This window comes from Tachysurus fulvidraco, chromosome 10 (genome assembly GCF_022655615.1).
Source record: "Tachysurus fulvidraco isolate hzauxx_2018 chromosome 10, HZAU_PFXX_2.0, whole genome shotgun sequence".
Taxonomy (NCBI): Eukaryota; Metazoa; Chordata; class Actinopteri; order Siluriformes; family Bagridae; genus Tachysurus; species Tachysurus fulvidraco.
The window spans coordinates 15421235-15446234 of NC_062527.1; the positions used below are offsets into that span (position 1 = coordinate 15421235).

A 25000-nucleotide genomic window follows, 5' to 3' on the forward strand; every position below is an offset into this window, starting at 1 on the left:
ATACAGACACACATACAGAGTAGGAGAGGGAGGGAATAAAATAAAGATCTGTGAACTGGCTCAGAGAGTAGCATATTAGCAGAATACAAATCCATCTCATTTGGTGAGGTCAGACTATAATAATGTGGATTATCACATTAATCATCCATACAGAGAGATGGATTAGATCATGTGACCTTGAAGAAGCCGATAATCCCCACTCCGTACTCCACGCAGTATTTATCCAGCAGCTCCCTGTTCCAGGCGTCCATGTTGACATATTTCAGGATGTTCTCGTAGATGATGAGAGCGAAGCGGCCTCGGTCACGCTCAGTCAGTGTAGGCATGTCTCCTTTTCCAGGAGAGATCTCTGAGTGGTACCGGAATCGGGCCGACTCCAGCATGGCAATGATGTCTTGACCCAGCTGGGAGAACTGACTCTCGACAAACACAAGAACCACCGGATCGGTCTGGCTGCCATCTGCCGCCACATCTCCGCCCACTTCATCCTGGAGCGGCAGGAGCCGGGATGGCATAAGGTCATCATCGCAGTCCTCTGGTGCCACCCCAGCTGAAGGCTCAAACCCCCTTTTTACTCCATACAGGAAGTAGGCGGAAATGAAGACGCTGAGCGTGCACAAGAGGAAGAGGAGGAGAAAGATGGTCTGGAGCGTGAACTGGCGGAGGAGGCGTCGCACGCAGCCAGCACCCAGCATCGTGGGGATGACCCCCCCAACCGAAAATAAACAAATAATCAAACAAATGATCTGTAAAAGGCAAACTCGAGTCAAATCTCAGAGGCTTTCCATTTACACCATCACTGTGTCTATGTCTGTGTATAAACACATTGTGAGTAAAGAAAAGAGATGTTCAATGAGCTGGTCTCCTCCATATTAAATGCCACTATGTCACCATGTCTGTTGTCCGCTTCTTTAATTGAGATAATTTTGTTTGTACACAGCTTCCTGAAGGTGCGATAAATGGCCGATCGAGCCTGTTTCCTGTCCTTCATTCAGATTCATTCCTTATTGCTGCTCATAGAAGAGCTGAAGCAATGTCAGAGCAAATGCAGTCATTCATTCCAGAAACGTCTGAGTACCTGCAGAAAAAAAGAGTCACCGTTATGTTGAATAAACAAATATATAAAGCATATGAAAAAAGTCTGTAGACATTTAACCATTGAGCCTATATGTGGTTCTTCTAAGTTTGTCTTTAAACCGCTCCAATAAAGCTGGTGCTCCCCCATCCCCCCAAGTGCACAATTGTCTTTAGTTTGCCAAGATTAAAATAAAAGAAGAAGAGTTCAGAGAAGTGTTCAGTGAGGTTGAATGGCCCTGAACTCAACCCCACTTAATTCCATTGGGATGAACCGCAACGCCAACTGCACCCAAGACCTCCTACCATCAGTGCCTGATCTCACTAATGCTCTTGTGACTAAACGAACAGCCAAACCCCAAAATCAGAAAGCCTTCAAAATAAGTGGGGGTTATTATAAGAAGGACTAAATCTGGAGCGAGATGTTCATCAAACACATAGACGTGATGGTCAGGTGTCCACAAGCCTTTAGCCATATAGTATATAAAGCAAATCTTCCTCATAGCTTACTGTTAAAAAAAAATCTCTTGTGTTTCTTGAATGGTAACCATAGTAACAGCAAAATGTAGCACAGCTAACATGTGCTTGGATTGTGTAATTTATTTCAAACCATCAGAATGCACAACGAAGGAAACATTTGACCTCGTTTTCATTAATTACAATAACCAGGATAATAAGCAGGATCAATTCTTCATTTTTTTTCTTTTAAATCGCCAGCAGCAATTTTATCTAAATGTCATCTTGATAAATGTTGAACACTGTCAGTTTAATATACAGATATCAGGATAAAGTCACCATACAGGCATTTACCCAGTGTACAAAAGCGTAACTGATACTCCTTAAATGAATACGGTACAGCTTGTGTTGAGGGGTAAAATATGATGATGCTGGCAAGGTTCTCTGTTCTAGAACTGCATAGCAGACATTATGTTTGAAATTACTGTCAAGAAAACGTCTATGGTTCCTGAAGCAGATCATTCCTGAACATTTTTTGCAATGTCAAGAGTCAAGAAGCTTTTATCGTCATTTCAACCATATATAGCTGACGCAGTACACAGTGAAATGAGACAATATTTCACCAGGTTAAGAGAGCTACATAGAAGAGCACAGAGATACGGACTAAAGTAAGTTAGTCCTAGCCACATAAAGTGCATCTGTGTAACCTGGTGCAAACAGTGCAAGACTAAAGACAGTGCAATCTCTTCCCCAGGTATCCACACACATGCACCAAGAGTCCACGTGATTTAAAAACATGTGACACATCAGACCAGACCAGACCAGGCTCAATGGCCCAGTTCTGATGCCCACATGCCGAAACTTTGTGTGGAAGACAGACTCAAACAGGATGAGCACTGTGACCAGTCTGCAGCTATAGAGCCTCATGCACTACAAGCTGTGATGCACCGTATGTTCTGACACCTTTCTATCAGAGCAGGTAACTTTTTCAGCTATTTGGGCTACAGTAGCTCTTCTGAGACAGGCTACTGTAGTTATCTAACCAGATTAACCAGTTAACTAGTCATCCTTTCTTGGACCACTTTTAGTTGGTTCTAACTACTGAATACCAGAAAAACCCCACAAACCAGCACCCAGTCATCTAGCCATCACAATTTATCCTTTATCAAAGTCACACGCCTATTTTTGGGTTCACTTGCTACCTAACGTATCCCGACCTTTGAAGGATACCAGTGGAGGGGTAAACGGTCAGTATGTAAACCGTTGTATGTAAAAGAGTTTGCCAGAAGGACAGAGAGAATGTGGAATGCATAATCAGGAAGAACCATGCAGATAAATAATTAAATGTCTACTATTGCCTGGAAGAGATAATTACCACACCATTTTGTTTTCTCATTAAAAAAAACAATTGCCTTCTGTTAACCATTGAATTAAAAATAGACAGGAAGTGTAATCCTTTTATTCCTGGTTTACAGCGAGCACCGTATTGTATTCAATTCACTTCAAGTTTATTTGTATAGCGCTTTTTACAATTGACATTATCTCAAAGCAGCTTTACAGAACATAAACATAGAACAAAAGGTTAATATCAAGAATAATATAAAGATCAATAGAATACAAAATTCAAGATTAATATTAGATGGATTTAGTTCACAGTGTGTATGTATTTATCCCCAAAGAGCAAGTCTGTGGTGACTCAAACAGCAGTGCCAAGGAAAAACTCTCTAAAGCCCTATTCGGACGGGATTAGTTCTACGTGGGGACGTGGAGTAATGCAATTCTACCTCAGGACGTCTGTAATATTAATTGGCCAATTCGCACGGGACAAGACATCTCAGTAAAACTAGCAGAAGTGGGAGGGGTAACTCGCTTTACGCACCACAGTAACCTCCTTGTCGTCATGTGCGGATGATGTTGCTTCCTGTTATCACGTGCTCAAACAGACAACTTGGCGCCCACATGCTTGAAAAACGTGCCAAAAACTACTTTTAAACAGGAAATGACGGAATTTTACCGTACATATTTACAGCGTCTCTATTTGGACGGGATTAGTATTACCTGAGGTCATTTTTCCGGACCTTTTTACAGAAGGTAAAAGTCGCCGTAATCTTTACTGACATTGTCCGTAATGATTACCGAGATGGCACATTCGGACGGGACAAAAATATCTGAGAAGCTCTGGTAATAATTACTTTACCCCCACGTCCCCATGTAGAACTAATCCCGTCCGAATAGTGCTTTAGATGGTAAAGGAAGAAACCTTAAGTTGAAGCAGACTCAAAGGGGAACCTCATCCTCATATGGGCGACACTGGAGGGTGTGATTTTATATATATACAGTCTAACATATGTTGTATTGATGCAAAAGATCACATGGCGTTCACATCTTTGTAGTATAGCAGAGTCGTACAGTCGTACGTATAGTTGTACTGTGGGGATACACACAAGTGTGGATAATTCAGCAATTATTAAGAATTCAGTAAATATTACACATTCTTAAGGTCAAAATATATATATTTTTGGTAAATGTATAATGTGTCAGAGATGTAGAAAGGAAAAATGTGACAGGAGAAGCTTCTTGTTATCAGTGGAATTAATTTCATCAGGCTATTAATCAGAAGTGGCAGTTTCTAGGCACGTCATCATTCAGTTTGAGCTGTGCGATTATACATTATTCATCTAGGCATCTATATCCCTGTATGAAGTCATTTCCAAAAGGCATTTCTTGCAACTTATTTCTGTTCTACTGTACTATCTGGAACTCCACTACATTATATCGAAACTGAATATCCGTTCTGCTCGAGCTACACCACAGGGCAGGTAATCAAAATGAATATGAGACAATAAGTTGATGAAACAATCATCTCATTGCTTAGTCATGATTTTCTTGGTTAAAAAACCAACAGTGCCTGTAATTTAAAGAGTGTAGTGCGGCTCAACTTCTAATGTTTTATTTAAGTAAGACGAGCTAAATTTCTATAGGAAAGTAAATAGTGATTTTTATTTTATTTTATTTAAATTCATATGTAAAATATTAGATACTGTCTATTATTATTATTATTATTATTATTATACAGGCTAAATACTTTGCCATCTATTTGTTTTTAAATACTACAGTAAATTGACACTACTGACATTTCTCTTTAAAAATTATTAATTTTATTTCTATTTCTAAATGATTCTTACCCACATATGATGCTGCAGTCTATATATTCAGTCTATAATGCTAGCAGTTTTTAAAACTTTTTGTCATAATTTAACATGAAATTATTTGTTTATCATGTAACCAGAATATGCCAATGAATACAAGCCTTTCCGTTCAATTCTGAGAAACATCATATCATATTGTGATTTATGCAACAGTTACTTCTGGTAATTACATCCACTAATTTAGTCGAGCAGTGTTCTGGGAGTGCTTTTATTATGCATAGCTGCACTGGGACACTGTTCCAGTGTGTGTCTCTCTACTCGTCTGTGTCCTTTAAGAAGACACCATTATATGAGAGTATGAAAGCTCTGTCAGATAAAGATGAAAGGGAGAATGGGATGCCGATTGGAAGCATCTTTAATGGAAATGTACAAATCCATGTGAGCTATGTTTAAAGCTAGAGAAAGCACTATAAAGTTCGTTATAACTTTTATACGATTTGGTTTAAATATGTACACAGAAGTTATACATACTAGTTTTCTGAAGAGATTATCCTACAGAGGGTTGCATGACGCATGGAGTCTATCTCAGGGGACTCAGGGTATGAGGCAGGTGATACCTTGGATGGGGTGTTAACCCATTTCAGGGAACAATTACATACACACATGCGTTCACACACTACGGACCATTTAGAGATGCCACTGAACCCCTGAATCATTGGGGTTAAAACGCAAACACTGTGCACACACAAGGCGGGAGTTGAACCCACAACCCCGAAAGTGCGAGGCACACCGTGCCCTACTACAAAACTATCATGGAATATATGTCATCTTTAACGGCTCAGTACTAACTCAACCGTTCAAACAATAGACTTTTTTTATTTAATTTAATTTGAAGTGCACCTATTTTCAAAAGCAGTTTACAAATGAAACTGTCTCATATATGCTAGCTAATTAACACTAATGAGATGTCAATTTTCCTGTGTTTTTAAAAAGTTATGGCAACACGTAAACATAAAATTATGCAAAAAAGCAATGGTGTGATCTTTAAAAAATAAAAATAAAAAAACAGGTTAAGGTGATCAAGTGTGGGCTATTATAGTCAGGTGGCCTAAGCTAATATACAGGTACAGTGAGATGAACATAGCTGCAGGATGTTTAATGTCCCAATACACAAAGTGTTTGTGTAGGAAAGTCAAAAAATAGACACCCTTCTTTCCGAAGAGCCATCTAGTCTGGAAGAAGGAGGTGCGGCATGGAGGCATCGAGTGTGCGGCTGCATATCAAAAACAGGTTAACGAAGTGAGAAGACACTCTGAGACGCACCCTCCCACACACACAGTCACACACACGCACTGAATGTTCCTTCATCGACAAGGGCAAGTTCCACGTAAGAGCTACAAACAAGAAACACACCTCAAGTGTCAGTGTTGCTCGGCTGGTTGCCATGTGTGCTGAAAGCGGGTTCGAGAGAGGGTCTTGAGTCTCTAGAAAAATTTGCATACATTTCACAGAGCTTTATGATGGAATATGAGAAAGTGGGCCAATGTAATTGCTTCCTCTTCTGTAGGGATATAAGGCTAATGCATTAAGCAATGCCTCTAGAGCAGTCATCTTATAAAACTTTCAGAGAATCAATCTATCTGGAGGTTTTAAGAGTCGAATTTCAAATACGATCAGACAAGAGGGAGATTTGAATCATCTGAAATAGCAGAAGGGCTATTATATAATGGTTATTATAGCTGTGTAAGCCTCCTATGTGGATATCTGTGGGCTGTAACATTTGAGGAAAGTATGGACACTAAGCCCTAAAGGAAATAAAATGCATACGGTTCGGTTTTCATCACCTAACATGTCTAATAAAAATACAAAAACTACAGAATAAAATAAAATTACTCACACTTTAACCTGTGATTTTTTTTAAAATCATATTTGGACAGATGTCTAAAACAAAGTAGCATTTGACATTTGAGTCCAAACTAGATGAACCTCCAATCTTAAGTAGAACCAAAAGATCAAATCCCAGCAGACAAAGTAATTTTGTCCTGATACACTAGGCCTGTATCTAAAAATACAGCATGTAGCTTGCCAGGATGATCCTTCATCATGAGCTCTCATTCAGCAGCTGTAGCTCCCCCGTCCCGTCTTATCCATCACACCGACTCCTCTCCTAATACACCGTGACTAATGTTTAACATGAGACAGGTTAATTATGGAAATTGTGGTGATCCAGACACAAAAAAAAGATTCCCCTTGTGCAAACACTACAGGTGAAATTGTAACATTAATGTCTGCTCTGGGAAAAGTCTCATTAATCACTGCCACGTTAGCAAACGAAGGCTGGAGCCGAAGAGGACGCTAGTGTGAAAGCAGCTGGGTAGCGTTGTCTTTTTTGTTTTTGTTTTTTTGCTCTGTCCCCACACTTATTTCCACCTTTTCGTTGTTAATATTTTTTTAAGACATAAAAGTATTTAATAGTGAAATTGAACATATTTGAACAATACTGTCTGCTAGCAGTTTAGCAAACATATGGTAATATATATATGTATATATATATCACAAACATTAGCAGGCTATAGTTGTGTCACATAGTAGCGGAGTCACATTATCTGTTCACTCAAATACTATGATTACAGTTTTAAATGAAAAAACAAATTCATTCATTAATTTGATTTTGGTATTTAATTACATTTCCTCACTCACACTTAAACCCCCCCTACACCCCCTTTACTTCATAATCTTCTGTCTGTTGCTTACAAAAGGGTGTCTTGGTTTACAAGCGAGCTAACATTCGTTTTTCAGTAAACCATTACGCTTTAGGCTTTGGTCAAACTTTAGGAGAAATAAGACAAAAATAGTATTCTATAGCAATCTATAGCAACAATAAAATGTATTTTTAAAATGCCAATAAATAAAATATCAATTTCATATTCAGTGAAATATATTTAATAGTAAAAAAATAATTCAACATAATTTTAAGCCAACATAAGCAACAAAAAAACAATTAGTAGACTTTTCTTCAGTGCCTCTTGCACACAGTTCGATATGTGTGAACTGTGACGAACACACAGACGGACCCAATGTGGTCTCCTGTTGTTGCAGCTCATCCAGCTTAAGGTACAATGTTTGTGCATGCTGAGATGCTTTTCTGCACACCACAGATTCGATATACTTCTTGGAAGCTCAAAATATTCTGGCTATTTTCCTCTGACCTCTATCATCAACAAGGTGTTTCAAACCAATAGAAATGTCACTCAATTTTCACACCATTCTGTGTAACTGCTGTGTGTGAAAATCACAGGAACTCAGCAGTTCAAACCAGCCCATCTGGTACCATCAACCATGTCACAGTAAAGTCAGAGAAATAACACTTTTTTTTCCATGACTGATGTTTGATGTGAACATTAACTGACACCTTTGGCCTGTATCTACATGATTTTATAGACTGAACTGCTGCCACATGATCGAATAAATGGATAACTGCACGGACAAACAGACAGACATATATGAGCATATGTTATAATGTGTGCTGTGTAAGAGAGCGAAAAGAGAAAGAGAAATTCCTTTATTACATGCTGTAAAAAGTACCCTGAAGTAAATCGTGTCAGATAGCTGAGTACAGTGTGCTGAAGGTCGAACAATAGCGATTGAGGTGTTCTGGGACTCTTTGTTTGAGTGAGTGCAGGGGGTCAACTCAAATGCCTATGGCTTCTCCATGCCCTAAATTCACCCACACCAACACACCAATGGTACCGCAAAATCTCCCAGACCAGCGCCGTGGAAACCTCACACTCTCCATGGAAACAGAGCTGGAGCTGCGTTAACTGTGACGAGCGTGCCACAGCGGCTCTTTTTGTATAATGGAGACTCATGAAGAGAGCTTGGACAAGAGAGAGGGTAAGCAGGCTGATCTCTATAAACCACTTGCTTTCATCAGGTCAGCCACAATCACCCTGACAGAAGAAGAATCAGTTCCACACAACGACCTTTGAATATAAGAATGCTGTTTTTTTATTTTCTATTAATATGTAGCTTCTTCTTAGAGTTCCTTGTGGGATTTATGGGTGCCTGCTTTCTATTGGGGTCTGCAAATCAGCAGGACCCATACTGTAGGTCCCAATGAAAAAGATTTTACTTTAAAATTTCTGAGATCCTCTTTCTTTGACATGAATTGATATATTATACTTAAGTAATGCATTACTTTCACTCATCATCATAATCATCATCAGTAAATACTTTTTTTCTAAAATACTAATTTGTTTAGATTAAAAAATAAATAAAAATGGTAAAGCAAACAGAAAATATTGTGGGCAGGTGCCAAATATAATTGTGAGAACAACTGGGATTGGTGAAACCAATCCTCCTCTGCAGAAGTTGGAGGCATTGTTCTAAAATTCTGTGGTAGTGGGGGAGTTTGGTCAAACTTTCTTAGAGTGCAGCTTCTGATTGGTCAATCAGAGCAAATGGGGTTGGTCAAACTTGCTGTGCGAGCAGGTGGGCCTGGATAGACTTTCTGTAAGAGTGGAAGGGATTGGTTAAACTTTCGGTGAGAGTGGAAGGGATTGGTTAAACTTTCTGTGAGTGTAAGAGATTGGTTAAAGTCTCTGTGAAATTGGAAGGGATTGGTTAAACTTTCTGTGAGTGTAAGAGATTGGTTAAACTTTCTGTGAGTGTAAGAGATTGGTTAAAGTCTCTGTGAAATTGGAGGGGATTGGTTAAACTTTCTGTGAGAGTGAAAGGGATTGGTTAAACTTTCTGTGAGAGTGAAAGGGATTGGTTAAACTTTGTGAGAGTGAAAGGGATTGTTAAACTGAGAGCAGGAGGAGACTTTCTGTTGGAAAGGAATAGGGTCAAACTTTCTGCAAAAGCAGGTCAGGAATTGGTCCAAAGAGATTGGTCAAACAATCTACGGAAGGTGTGGAATAAGGTGAAACTGTCTGAAAGAGCAAATGGGGTTGGTCAAACTTTCTGCTGGAAGGAAGGTAGAAAACGATCAAACAAACTGTGAGTGCAGCCAGGATTAGACAAATTTCTACTAAAACAGTCTGGTTTGGTGAAATGTACAGAAAGCTTTGGACAGATTCTCCCAGAGGATGCAGGATTTGTCAAACTAACTGTGGAAGCAAGGGGGATTGGTTGGACTTGCTGTGAGACTGGCCTGGACTGCTCAGCTTTTCTTCAGAATTGGTCAAACTTTCTTTGAGTGTGGGCAAGGTCGGTCAAAACTTTCAGGGGACTGGGTAGGGATAAGGTCAATCTTTCTATAAAAATTACAATGTGGGCAATCGAAAGTGCTTTTTCTTACGTTTTCTACCATCCATGACATTGCCCTGCACTCAAGATGAAGGACGTTCTCCATGACAGTCTGTATTTTGAGCAACCTGCATGCTTGTACTTTTACTTTTTTAACACGTTTGGCATCAAATTTCACAACGTATTATACCATCTAAATTGCAAAAAGGATGATGTAAGCAGTTTTTAAAGAAGAATAACTACAAGTTGTTTTCCAATTCTGGATATACATGGATGAGTCTAGAATTCCCACGAACTTGTGAGAAAGTTCTATATCAGCATAGTTTCATAGTCCAACTTCAGTCAATCAGCACATTATTTTTCACAGCTGGCACAACATGGGCAGTAAACCACTGGATTGCTGGACAATGTTTGAAAGCTCTAAATATAACCTAGGTCAAAATTTTGGGTTAAACCTGAGCACACGCATTTAAAACCTCTGGAGATCACTCCTAAGGAGATCACCCGCTTCCCTTTCTTAGAATAAAAAGACATCTTTCCCAAACACACTATTTCTGTCTTATAGTTTGGCCTATTCTCTATTCTATATTGTCTGCCAACACCAAAGTGTGTAAACTCTTTTCTGTAGAGTCTATCATTATTATAATAACATGTTGTAGTGCATTGTGGGATATCAAAAGGCCACTGGATTTCCGTCACCATGTAGTTTGTCATACTTTTAAATAATTCCTGTATGACCAAACGTATCTGGACACCTGACAATGAAACCTATGTGCTTGTTGAACATCTCATTCCAGATTTATTCTCCTTTTATGTTATAGTAGTTCCACTCTTCTGGGAAGGATTTCCACTAGATGTTGTAGCGTGGCTTTGGGTATATGTGTTCATTCTGCTACAGGAACATTATTGAGATCAGACACTGATGATGAGTGAGAATTTCTGGGGTACAGTTAGTTCATTCCAAAGGTGTTTTCTCGGGTTGTGGTCAGGGTTCTTCTACTCAAACATCGTTAAACCATGCCTTTGCTTTGTGCACAGGGATATTGTCATGTTGGAAAAGGATTGGACCTCTTAGTTCCAGTAAAATGAAATGGCCAAATACAAATACAAAGTCATTTTTAATAATAATTGAGTGCTTCCAAGTTTGTGGTAACAATTTGGAGACTGAGCACATATGGATGTGATGGCAAGGTGTCCACATACTTCTGGCTATATAATTTAACATGTGCCATTTGTTCCCAGTCCTACCCACATTTGCAAATGATCCAGTGTGATATTTTGTCATTAGAAGCCTCTGAATGGACATGTTTTCTAGAAAGCTCAAACAGACCACCTCACAAACTCTGGGTGCAGTTGTGCCTTTGTTTGTTCTCTGTCACAATTTCAGCTTGGCTCACAAACTATGTGGCTTTTTGTCCTCTCGTTATTTAGTTATTTAGTTGTTTAAAGTGTTGAAAGTATACACGTGCTTTAATTAGGATCATAATATTTAGTCTTGCACCAGTATAATTTTCCAATCAATGTTGGGGTTTTTTTTGTGTGTGAAATAGAACCTCCAAACCATTGTGCTCTGTTCACTACTTAATGTTGTGTGCCATTTCCTTGTGGCATCTTTTACATTTTACAGTTATACAACTGTAACAATCATCTTCTCTTTATCTCAGCGAGGGTCCGTATAAACAACACTAAAATAGAAATGGGTCTACAAAAGCCATTTTCATCATCCTAATGGCACTTGTGAATGGGTGAGCGTGCAAGCAAGACAAAGAGGAAACGGCACAACCATTATTCCACTGTGTTATTGTAACAGAATAAAAGGGCTTGGTTTTTATATAAAAATAAAAACTAAATAACTGTTAGAAACCACTATTTCTTTTCAAATCTTTTTAAGTATTGGGGAAATTATTTTTTTTTTCTGAATGTTTCGAGGTTAATTATCTGTATAAGTCTATATAAGTCATATTAAATGAAAGCGAATGAAAGATAACAGTTTAATACTTAATTAAATATAACATACTAAATGTAATTAAAAGAAAAATTTATTAAAAAACAGAAAATGGGTGAAAAATGTATGAAATGGTATTGAATGCTTTTAAACAAGAGAGAGAGAGAGAGAGAGAGAGAGAGAGAGAGAGAGAGAGAGAGAGAGAGAGAGAGAGAGAGAGAGAGAGAGAATTTGGGTCTAAAATACCAGTCAGCCTTAACATAACATAACATATCAGGAAATGGACAGGTTTAGGTTTATTTCCATTTTCAATAAGCTATTTAGATTTCACCGAAGGGGTAAAATACCGACCTTAGCATATCTATGTCATCAGACACCAAGAACAAGTTTAGTTATTTATCAAATTCCATGTTCAGAAACCTATTTGGATTGCAATGATGTCTTTTAAATGATCATTCGGGTGAACTTCATTTTTATAACCTACTCGAAAAAGTTTGTGTCGTCTTTGAATGTTGATTAATGGCTTTCCTTTAGACAGACGGAGACACAGACATGCATTTATGACAGTTCTCCGGTTGAAAAAAGTCTAATCCGAGACAGTGCTGAAACTACTCAAACTCAGCAAACTGTATTTCAAACTGATGCTGCTTTATTACAGACTGCTATAGCAAATAGCCAGAAGAAGAAATGTATCTACAGGAACCTTCAGAGAGAGAGGCATTATGATAAAGGTGAAAGCAATTTCTCTGTCTAAAAGAGCAATAAAGTTCATCAGCAAGAAATGTCAAGGTAAATGCCATCGCAAACAGCCCAGCTGGGAGTTTTCACTGAGGTCCTTTAAGTGCTGAGTATTAACTCTTCTCCTCTCTTCGTGTTCTTCTTTGCCTACAGTGATAGCTTCTATCAATCAATCAGCTTGCACGGGATTGTGCAAAATAAAATAAACATGTTGTCCTTTTATATTTATTTTCCTGGGAGCAGTACCAATTCAAAAATCAATCACAGCAGGAGGATTGAGAATGAGCAAAGAATAAACAGTAACATACACTTATGCCATCGGTTTATTATTGTTTGATGATAAAAAAAAATAAAAAATGATATTTATTTATTTCAAATCTGCCTATTTTTGGAACATGTTTTGAGTTTCTGATTCCAGATTGCATTTCCAAACCTAATTCTGCCATCCTCCTGTGATGGAATTACCTTGTTACAGAAGTCTGCAGACGCAGGAGGCAATCTCATCATGTGAGATGCAAGAGAGAGAGAGAGAGAGAGAGAGGGAGAGAGAGAGAGCGAGAGCGAGAGAGAGAGAGAGAGAGAGAGAGAGAGAGAGAGAGAGAGAGAGAGAGGGAGGGAGGGAGAGAGAGGACGCACAGAGAAAAGACGAAATACTCAAAGCAGTGACCTTCTGCAATGAAATTGTCCTTGAAATGTTCTGCTATTATTAGAGGACCCATAAAATGGGACTGTGAACTAATTATTGAATTATGCTGGAATACTTTACTAAAAAAAGTGAAAAAAACATGAAAACTTAACAGTTAACTATTCAGGTTTATACTTGATCCCTGACTGACTAATTAGCATTAAAAAGTAATACATACTTTAGTTTTCACAGCTTGGTGGTTGAATGGCTATCCAGATAGCATAACAACAAGATTAATATAATGATGCACTATATTACATTCATACTGTACAGTGATAAATGTGCAAAATGGTAGGAGTAAAAGTGCTACTCTTACTATATACACTAATCACAAAGCTGGCAAGTTAATACAATAATAATTCAATTCCTAGATGCAAAGAAAGACAATGCTTCTGTATGGATATCGAGTGCCTTTGGAAGACTAGTTTATTGTTACTTTACCTTAAAATGTCAAACAGAATGGATTTATTAAAATATATATACATCTTATTTGCTATTTCAGAAGTCACATTCCAGAACATTCCCAGACATACTGTATGGGAAAGGTCACTATAGACTAAGATTTTATATATTCCACACACACACACACACACACACACACACACACACACACACACACACACACACACACACACACACACACACACACACACACACACACACACACACACACACACACACCCCTACACAGGATCTTCAACTGACATAATAATTTATGCATTTAATTAACACTATGCCTAAAGATAACCCTAATTAACACAAGATTTACTGTTCAAACTCTATTTTTATTAATATTATATTTTCAAATAAAGCTGCAGTTGTAGCTTGTACAGTGTACAAAGAAATGAGAACCTGCATTGTCATGGAATATTATCAAATATTCCAAAATATACAAAATACTTCATTTTCCAAATAATTCTGATAAAACAATGCTTATAAACAACACTAAAGTAACCTAAATTTCACAAGTATATGCACAATATTAATTTAAAATAATAGGAAAAAAATAATAACTACTTGGCAATTCACAGTGCAAAAGCATTACCTTATCATTTCATGACGCTCGGGAATAAAGCAACACAAAGTAACCAGCTTGCATTTGGCCACCAATTTGCCTTGCGGCACGAGATACTAACTAATTCAGAGCAATCTGTAGAGAAGCCATCCGGTGTAAAAGCCTGAGGGTGTAAAAAGACAGCAGCTATTACCTGCAATCAAACCTATAACCTATAGAGCCATAACCGTGTTCACTGACTGCCGAACTCTGACCATGTGGGGGACCTTTTCCACTGGGAACGGTGTGACCGACTGGCAATGGAACTGTTACAGACAGGACCATGATGAGCAAATTAAATGGAACACCTCAGGCGATATATTGCATGAGCCTTTCACACACACACGCACGCGCTCACTCAGGCACACACAAACACATTAACATGCTCGATTGCTCACCCATTGACCCATGCTTATACCCACCCACCCATGGCACAGATGTACACAGTCTCATGACTTAAACACCCACCCACTCGCGCAGCCTCACACACACACACCACTGCTGTTGTGTTTACCAACAGGATATCTGGATGAAACAAATAGCTTGGATTGCCTCTGAGCCAACTACTGAGAGGGCTGAGGGGTAATTTATCATTTTTGGCAGCTCAAGGGGGGCTGGCGAAGGCAAAGCTGTCATATCTGCAGCCTGCTCTGGCTATCGACGCACTTGAGTATGCGTCCGTGCCACTTTCGCAGTGACGTGCTCTAGCGCGGTCGCTAGAGGACAAATTAAATGAGAGCTGAAATTCAATTTCGATCTAAGCTGCTAGACGAGTCAATAGTAGAGCCCACTGTTTTGGAAATGTCTAAAAGTGCCTGAAGTGGTGCTGAGGTGCAAATCAGAAAAGGCCACACCATGTGACGGTTATTTACAGACACACGCATTAAATGTGGTGGCATGGTCATGAACGAGCGCTGATAAAACACTTATATGCTCCAAACAATAAGAAGCATCTCAAATGAGGACTCCTACAACAGGACTGTAACAACAAAAGCAGCTGCAATGACACTCTGTCAGAATGGACACAGCAGTTGTTCCTTTGTCTGATTAGTAGCTAGGTAAATAAACTTGTAATGAACGCACAATAACAGTGTCTGTACCTCCATGTTGCTTCTACTCCCTCTACTCCCTTTTTTATTTACAGACAGAAACAGATTCTTGAGCACAGTATACTTAAGCAGTGGCTCTAGATTCACCATTGAGTGCCATCCAATTCCTGTTAGTATCAGTCATGAGAAGATAAAAACTCATCCACTGGAACATTTTGTATTGGACCAGCTGCCAACGGAAAAAAGTACACCAGTTTTCAGGGGCCAGAAGTTCCAATATGTTGAACTGCATCTTCCACTGTGTGATGAACAGGTGGTGGAGTTTGGGTAGTCTGGCGGTCTGTACTAAGCCAAGTGTCATTTGTGGTTCTAATGGTTCCGGTATGGTTCTCCAAACAGAAATAAATGATGATTATATCCAAATTACGATAATTATTGTCATTTTCTTTCTAATAGCACTGTGTAGGTCTCTGTAGTGTACTTCGTTCTGTGTTATCTCTTGTAGTTCTGTGTTTTATGTAGCTCCTTGGTCTTGGAGAAGGCAGTTTCATTTTAATGTGTACTGTTCCAGCTGTATATGGTTAAAATAACAATAAAGGTTTCTTGACGTGACCTGATCCTTAATCAGCATGCTAGCAATGTCAATGCTAATTACTGGTATCTTAGCTTCTGCAGTGATGCCCAGCATTAACTTACCGTTCTTATTACATTACCAAACAGTTACCTTTATAAAGTGATAATAAGTAAAAAGGAATTACTGTAATGCTAAGAAAGACTGTATTTACTGTAATAGAGCTATTTGCCAACTAGCTTATTCAGCTATTAAGAGCTAATGCACGTCACTGACAGTTCTTGTTGATTTAAAAGAGAGGGAAAAAAAACAGTTTTATGTTTAAATGTGTGTTGATTTAAAGTTTTAAAATCCCAAAACAAGCCAAAGATAAAGTTCAACATTTGATTTGGATCTCCTGTAATGTTTGTGTTGAGTTCATGGCAATATAATGTAAGTTAGTTAACTATAGTACTACAATACTACTAGTATAGAGTTTCAGAATATGACATACATAAAAACTGTGTGATGCCTTGTCTTAAGCTATCTGTTTTAATCAATCATCAATCACACACTACTATCTTCTGTTTATTAATAAATCTGTTTAGCTAACTGTCCAGAAAAAAAAAAAAAAAAAAACTGTGTTAGAACCGAATATATTTTTTCTATTATTAAAATCCTATCACCTTGCCAAGGTGGTTCAGAAAGTTGTAAATGGTATGAATATAAAGTACTGGATACACAGTCAAGTAAAAAAATATATATATAAATAAAAAATCCCTGCTATAACCTTGGACCGCTTCAGCACCATAGCACTTCGAATCAAATTCAAAATAATCCATGCTTAAAAATCAACGGCAATATACCCTAGAAAACCCTACAGAGCGATCAGGTGTAAAGAACGAGCGCTGAACTGGTTTTTAATTCACTGCTGCAGCAGGCATCAGTGTATTAGACTTTCTCCAGAGTTCGACTCAAGCCATTTCATCTTCCTAGGCAGCCATCGGCTTCTGATTAATGCAGGAGAGAAGTCGGGCTGAAGTGAGGGAAGGGAAAAAAAGACAACAAAAACAGGTCTGTGGGTTCCCACAAGAGAGATGCTTGAGTCATCAGAAAAAAAAAATGGTGAGGTGTGCATATCAGAGCGTGGCAGCTCGTTAGATTTCACACAGATAGCCTGCTGGCTTCAGCGGGAATCGTTTTTGCACACATGAAAGACGAATTGTCTGTGATTTACGGCTTTCTTCGCGACACTCTGTGCTTATTATTCAGGGTACGATTCAGTGACAAAGCAACTCTCTCACCGGTCTGACAGGTAGATTGACCAGGAAAGATAGCCCGTCTTTACAGCATCAATGGAGCTTTTAAAACAGACTGATATGTGACCACTATCTAAAATGCTGTTAACAGACAGCATAAATCATACAGAGGCTGAAACAAAATCATTCTGCATTAGATAAAATCCTGGCACTGTATTTATTCATAAACGCAGGATAAAGGCACCTGCAAACCTAACATCAGGGTTAATGTTAAGGTTATAGATAGCATGGACATGAGATGGAGCATGACTTACGCTGGCACTAATATCATGACTAAGATTATAAAGCGCAGCAGTGAAAACAGAAATGCAGCAAAGTTAAAACAAGAACAACAATAACAAAACAATTAAGTAGCGTTTCGGGGGGGGAACGTCCTGTATCGATTCACAGTAGGATCTGAACCCATGTTAGATTAATCAGACACCTGTAAATACATTACCTGCAAGATTAAATGGGCTTGTAAATGCAAATTACAGGTCAAAACCTAGAAGCAACCATGACTTTATAAAATTCTGAGGGCACCAACTAACAAGGTTTCAGATCCTTTTCCGTTTTAAAACTTAATTGCTTGAGTGTTATCTAAATTTGCTTAACATGCTATATAGAAATATAATGTCAATATAAAATATATTCCTCCAGAGTTTAATCCATCACTTTTATATCCTTGTTTCTTGGCATTATGGCCAATGGTAATTATGCTAATTTTGAAAAATTGCAGCTTCTCTGAATAACATGGAGTCTGCTTGATTTTGCTTTAATTTCTTAATTGATTCATGTTTTTTTTTTATTATTCATTGGTCCGTCCCCAGAACACACCAGACTCCTGTGGACATTATTTCTAGACCACATGGTTTTGAGTTTCTGAGGTTTGGATTAAAATCTTTTGATTCCACTGTGAAAAGCGATATAACTTAATAGAGATGCTTTTTTCCACTGAGGTTAAAGTTCCTCCTCAGAGGCGGTTCTAGCATTTCATCTTTAGGGGTTTTAGCCCTCAGTGAGAATTTAAAACAAGAAGAGTTTTTTATTATATATTATACGACTAATATAGTAAGCCAAAAGTTATGGTATTATTTAAAATGGCAAAAGTGGACACCAACATTTTATTCATGATGTAATGATGAGAGTCTTGAATCAAATCAGTTCATGTGCATTCTCTACGAACGGTGTGTCCAATGATGGTGCGTCTTTCCGCCGATTAACGTTATAGATAAACGCCTCCAGCTCTGCGCGTACCTGTGCTTCTCCGTTCTAATAAAGCAGACAGCTGATGATGCACTTTTGAAAGACTACAACGCACGCGCGTAAAAGCAAAGTAAAGAAATCGCTCTTGGATCAAACTGATAAATAATTTTCTTTCCCATCGACGACATGTCCTGCATTTTAACGTAATTTTTATTGTTTATTTATGAAAGTAAAAATTATACTTATAGTTTTAGGGTGGCTGAGATCACAGACCGGGGGGCTGGATCTGAACCGCTCCTGTTCCTCCTGTAGAAGGTTTCTATCTAAATGAATCAATGTCCGTTGGATTTTGGAAAGTTTACTTGAAGGGGAAATATTCTGACAGTTGTATTTCAATAAATGTATATACAAAATGTTATGCTCTTCTTTGTAAGTCATTTAGAGAGACAACTGTGTCTTTGGTTTCTTTGGATCGATTCTTTTTATTTTAACCAATCCTAGTTTTTGGAGAATGTCATAAAACATATTTGGTCACCTGTCAGTTCCCACCCAGCAGAGAGGGTAAAATATAACACGTAATGTCACGCTGTAAAACACCATTATTGTTTAGTATGACTGTGATTAAAAGGAGAGCGTATATCATCAGTCCTGTCCAGACAGCACGGACAGTCCTCGCTCAAGGACGGCTATGGCATTGTCAGGATTTGACCTTGTGATGTCTAGACGTCAGGAAGAATGCTTTTTCTCTGTCTGTCCACTCAGGAGCCAAAGATGGTTTATTTTAGACTTTGACTTTAATGATTCATGAAACATTTTAAAATCGTGACAAAACTTCTCTTTGCAGAAGCTTGACTTTCTGGCATGAAAATCTTGCCATCATTTTAACTGTAAACATTTGTTACATAACATTTTTTACATTTAACAAGTGGTGGAACACAGAGAAATCACACCTAACTCCCACCACCTGTCATTCTGTGAAAACACAGTTACAGTTTACTGAGGAATTATACATCATGTGTTAGGGTTCTATGGAGCATTTACCTGAACAAATACCAAAAAATGTATACATCAGAAAAGAGAAACTGACAGAAGGAAGGAAGGAAGGAAGGAAGGAAGGAAGGAGGGAAGGAAGGACTTCCAAGGTCTTCCAAGGATTTGAAAGAAAGAAAGAAAGAAAGAAAGAAAGAAAGAAAGAAAGAAAGAAAGAAAGAAAGAAAGAAAGAAAGAAAGATTTAGGGAAGGAAGGAAGGAAGGAAGGAAGGAAGGAAGGAAGGAAGGAAGGAAGGAAGGAAGGAAGGAAGGAAGGAAGGAAGGAAAGACTTAAAGGACTTTCAAGGATTTAAAAGAAAGAAAGAAAAAAGAAAGAAAGAAAGAAAGAAAGAAAGAAAGAAAGAAAGAAAGAAAGAAAAGGAAGGAAGGACAAATGAAAGAAGAAAGACTTAAAAAGGACTTCCAAGAATGTAAAAGAAAGAAAGAAAGAAAGAAAGAAAGAAAGAAAGAAAGAAAGAAAGAAAGAAAGAAAGAAAGAAAGAAAGAAAGAAAGAAAGAAAGAAAGAAAGAAAGAAAGAAAGAACGAACTGATTCTTGGTGTAGATTCTGGTGTGATTTTATTTTCTAACACTAATGACAATCCTCAGTACTCTTATCCTCACACTCCATCCCTCCATCATTATAATTCTAAAGTCCAGAAAGTGTTGGTTAATAATGAAGTCAAACACAAGCAAACACTGAAATGATGAAGTGAATGTTTCACATTAAACTGCCTGTTGCTGTGGTTGCTTTTGGCTACACAACACTTAAACATTGTGCTGTTTGTTGTGTTTATCAGTGGGGGAGTATCAGCTGCTCTCACCTTGCACAGAGAGGATCTGTGATTAATGCTGGCTCTGTGCTCTTCGTAGACCAACACAAGAAAAAAAAAAACGGAAAATAAAAAGAGGCTTAATAACAGATAACAACACCCGCTGAGAATAAGTACGCTGCACCAGAAGAGCCGAGCCTAATTGGACACATTGTCCATACATGATTGATTTGATCCTAATTAAGCTCTGAAGAGTGTATTGAGATCAGAGAGAGAGAAAGAGAGAGAGAGAGAGAGAGAGAGAGAGAGAGAGAGAGAGAGAGAGAGAGAGAGAGAGAGACTTTTCTGGACACATTATAAAACATATGCGTTTAAATATTCAACTTATAATTAAACCTGTTGGAAAATCGGAGTGAAGCTGTTAAGGTGATCAGAGAGGAAGAAAGGAAATGTTCAGTCGTTCTTTATATAATTACAAACATTTTTCTTCTACAATAATAAACTCATGATAAGGTCGAAAAATTCAGCCCCGTCTCAATCACCAAAGAGAAGGAATAATGAGAGAACAACAGGACAAATCAACACGACGTGGCTCAGTGAAGAGAGGGAGGAGGGGGGGGGAGGAGAAGGAGGAGAGACACTGAGGGGGAGAAGAAAAAAAAAATTCAAAGAACGAAAGAAAGAAAGAACAAAAGAACAAAATAATGAAAGAACAAAAGAAAGAAAGAAAGAAAGAAAGAAAGAAAGAAAGAAAGAAAGAAAGAAAGAAAGAAAGAAAGAAAGAAAGAAAGATCACAATGCTAGTATGAAATTCATTTTTGTTTTCCGTATAGAACTAGTATGATTTTTTTTCTTTCAGTCCTTTAGTTTGGGACGCTTCCCTCATCCTCTTACTCGTCCTTTACCCTCATCCTCATGCTCTGTCCTGACAGAAAAGAAGATATGATGCTGCTGCTCTGCTAGCTAGAAGAAACGGCTATGGGTCATGGTACAAATGTGCGACAGATGTGGTGCAGATGTGGAGCACGCTAGCTGCACACTGACACGTACAGCAAAGGTAACCATAAAAGTAATAAAAAGTTTCGTTCCAACCTAAATTTAGAACTATAGACGTGAAGTGGGCTGGCATTGAATCTGCTCTTTTCAGTCCTTTGTTCATTTCTAAAATCAAACTGAGGTTTGAGAGAAATCTCGGAGCGTGCCACAACAATGAAACTAAAGAAGAACAAGCTGGTGAAATTTTAATGCAAACCAAACAAAAATAGGAAGAAATAGAGGGAAAGACCCGCAGAGCTGGAGAAGTCGTAGCATGACTCGCTCCAAAACATGTATTATTCAACTCTGGCTTTTGAGTGAGTTCAATAATACATGAAAGCTGAACAAAGCAGATACAAGCAGCACGAGATGGATGAATTATTAGTTGATGGAATAATGGGAGAAAGAGTTAGAGAAAGTAAGTGAGAGACAGAGAGAAAGAGATTAGTCTGTTTAGGGACTTGACCTGAAAAGTTGCACAGGAAGTGACATCTAAACACTTGTTTTCTGTTCATCTGTTCATTTCAGTCTCAATTCACAATTTTGTATTTTTTTCATTTTGGTTTGATAATTACTCGGACAGACAGACAGACAGACAGACAGACAGACAGACGGACAGACGGACAGAATCAATGAAAAATCGAAAATGTAAATTGTACGAAATTTACATTACAGGATTACAACAACAACATAGTGACTATGTATCATAATGCACCAGTGCTATCTATCTATCTATCTATCTATCTATCTATCTATCTATCTATCTATCTATCTATCTCTCACACACACACACTCACTCACACACTCACTCACTCACACTCACACACAATCACACACAATCACACTCAAACACACTCACACAATCACACACACTCACACACAATCACACACTCACACACACTCACACATGTCTACCATTAAACAGATCATCACATCCATAATCTCTCACACACACACACACACACACACACACACACACACACACACACAGTCTACCATTAAACAGATCATCACATCCATAATCTCTCTCACACACACACACACACACACACACACACACACACACACACACACACACACACACACACACACACACACACACTCACTCACTCACTCACTCACTCACACACTCACTCACTCACACACTCACTCACACACTCACTCACACACTCACTCACACACTCACTCACACACTCACTCACACACTCACTCACACACTCACTCACACACTCACTCACACACTCACTCACACACTCACACTCACACTCACACACACTCACACTCACACACACTCACACAATCACACACACTCACACAATCACACAATCACACACACACACAATCACTCACACACACACACACACACACACTCACACACACACACACACACACACTCACACACACTCACACACACTCACACACACTCACACACACACTCACACAAGTCTACCATTAAACAGATCATCACATCCATAATCAGCAAGACAGGAACGAACGGCAAAGGGAAAACTCCCTGAAAAGTAAAGATCTTTAAACTGTACAAAAGTCTCACTGTTTGTGCTTTACATAGTATCCAGAGCTCTGAACTGTCCTATACAGTCCGTCGGTCCTGCACACATGATCAATATTTTGATCGTGTTTATGACCATAAATATTGACGGCTAAAGCAAGCCATTTCCATTCTAACTACACACACTTCCTTCCTCCACATTTCCCGAGAAACAGACACACCTCATTCGTTCCTTTAAAGAAACAAACTGCTCAGGCAGGTAATACTGTGTATAATGCCTGGAAAAAGTCATTACACTCATTACACTCAATAAAACATCGACCTACCGGGTGCTGCCTTTGTTATTCTCAGCTAAAAAGTGATCAAGAGCACAGAGATCATTGGTTTAGTCCAATGCCTTCATCTTCCTTTATCTCGGATATGTCCCGTAAGATCAGCCAGTGCTGTGAGTAATAACCTAGCCTGTTTTACCACTCCTACATTCTCTCTACCTCTCTCTCTCTCACCCTGTGTGTCTTTCTCGATCTCTCTCTTCCTGTGTGTATCTCTATCGCTGTCTCTCTGTCTCTCATTGTGTGTATGTCTCTCTCTAACTCTCTGTTTCGCTCTCACCCTGTGTGTCTCTATACCTCTCTGTCTCTCTCTTCCTGTGTATGTCTCTCTCTACCGCTGTTTTTCTTTTACCCAGTGTGTCTCTCTCTCTGTCTCTCCCTGTGTGTATCTCTCTCTCTCTCCGTGTGTTTCTCTCTCTACCTCTCTCCCTCTCCCTGTGTGTATCTCTCTATCCCTGTGTATCTCTCTCTACCTCTCTGTCTCTCTCTCTCCCTGTGTGTATCTCTCTATCCCTATGTGTATCTCTCTACCTCTCTGTCTCTCTCTCTCCCTGTGTGTGTCTCTCTCACCCTGTGTGTGTCTCTATACCTCTCTGTCTCTCTCTTCCTGTGTATGTCTCTCTCTACCGCTGTTTTTCTTTTACCCAGTGTGTCTCTCTCTCTGTCTCTCCCTGTGTGTATCTCTCTCTCTCTCTCCATGTGTTTCTCTCTCTACCTCTCTCCCTCTCCCTGTGTGTATCTCTCTATCCCTGTGTATCTCTCTCTACCTCTCTGTCTCTCTCTCCCTGTGTGTATCTCTCTATCCCTATGTGTATCTCTCTATCCCTATGTGTATCTCTCTACCTCTCTGTCTCTCTCTTCCTGTGTATGTCTCTCTCTACCGCTGTTTTTCTTTTACCCAGCGTGTCTCTCTTTCTGTCTCTCACTGGGTGTGTCTTTCTCTCTAACTCTGTTTCTCTCTCCCTGTGTGCATCTCTCTCTTCCTCTCTGTCTCTCTCTCCCTGTGTGTTTCTCTCTCTCTACCTCTTCGTCTCTCCCTCTCCCTGTGTTTCTCTCTCTCCCTGTGTGTATCTATCTCTACCTCTCTGTCTCTCTCTCTCTTCCTGTGTGTCTCTCGGTCTCTCTCTTACTCAGTGAGTCTCTCTCTCTCTCTCTCTCTCTCTCACTGGGTGTCTCTCTATAACTCTGTTTCTCTCTCTCCCTGTGTGCTTCACTCTATCTACCTCGCTCTCTTTCTCTCTCCCTGTGTGTCACTCTCTCCCCCTCTCTATCTTACACACACACACACACACACACACACACACAATCTCTTGCTCCCACTCTAGTGCATGCTCTCTTCCTAATGTTCTCTCACTCGAGTTCACGCTCTCTCTATCTATCTCACTCTTTCACGCTTCTCTCATGCATGCACTCGCAGTTCATTCATTATTGGCACGGATGGCAGGTTGTACTCCTGCCAAAACTAATAGCGCAAGCAAATCGAAAAACACGGTTAATCATAAAATTAGTCATTATTCGACAGCAAATAGAGACATGTAATGAAAATGAATAGGTGATAACATCGGTCACATCTATCAAATAAAATTATTACAATTTTTCCCAATAGAAGACACAAATTTGTCCACTTTCAGCAGTTCGGTTCTCTTCACCCGTGTATGATGGTGAATTCCTGCATTGTGAACTTCAGGACAGATGCTGTATCTTCTTAAAGAATCTTTGTCTAATTTTGCGTCCCTCAGCAGACATTAGGTAAGCTGCAATACAATCTTACCAAGAGTCATAGAAAATTCAGATATGGTCTCAAAAATAAACGAGTGCAGGATTTGTTATTAATCATTTGTACTATTTTGAAACCTGGAAGTTGCTGC

The 25000-nt window shown here is 38.9% G+C and overlaps 1 protein-coding gene across 3 annotated transcripts in view; it reads right to left on the bottom strand.

Annotated features, from left to right (window-relative positions):
• The window catches only part of ndst1a (N-deacetylase/N-sulfotransferase (heparan glucosaminyl) 1a), an 80014-nt gene that overhangs the window by 22757 nt on the left and 32257 nt on the right, over positions 1-25000 (bottom strand). For 2 of the 3 annotated variants that reach the window (XM_027165212.2, XM_027165210.2), the window contains exon 2: positions 177-1078. In XM_027165212.2, the coding sequence (XP_027021013.1) occupies positions 177-695 (519 nt within the window). In that variant the 5' untranslated portion in view covers positions 696-1078. Of the gene's footprint in view, positions 1-176; positions 1079-23126; positions 23276-25000 lie in introns of those variants that run through there. The other variant, XM_027165211.2, reaches the window with a different exon arrangement.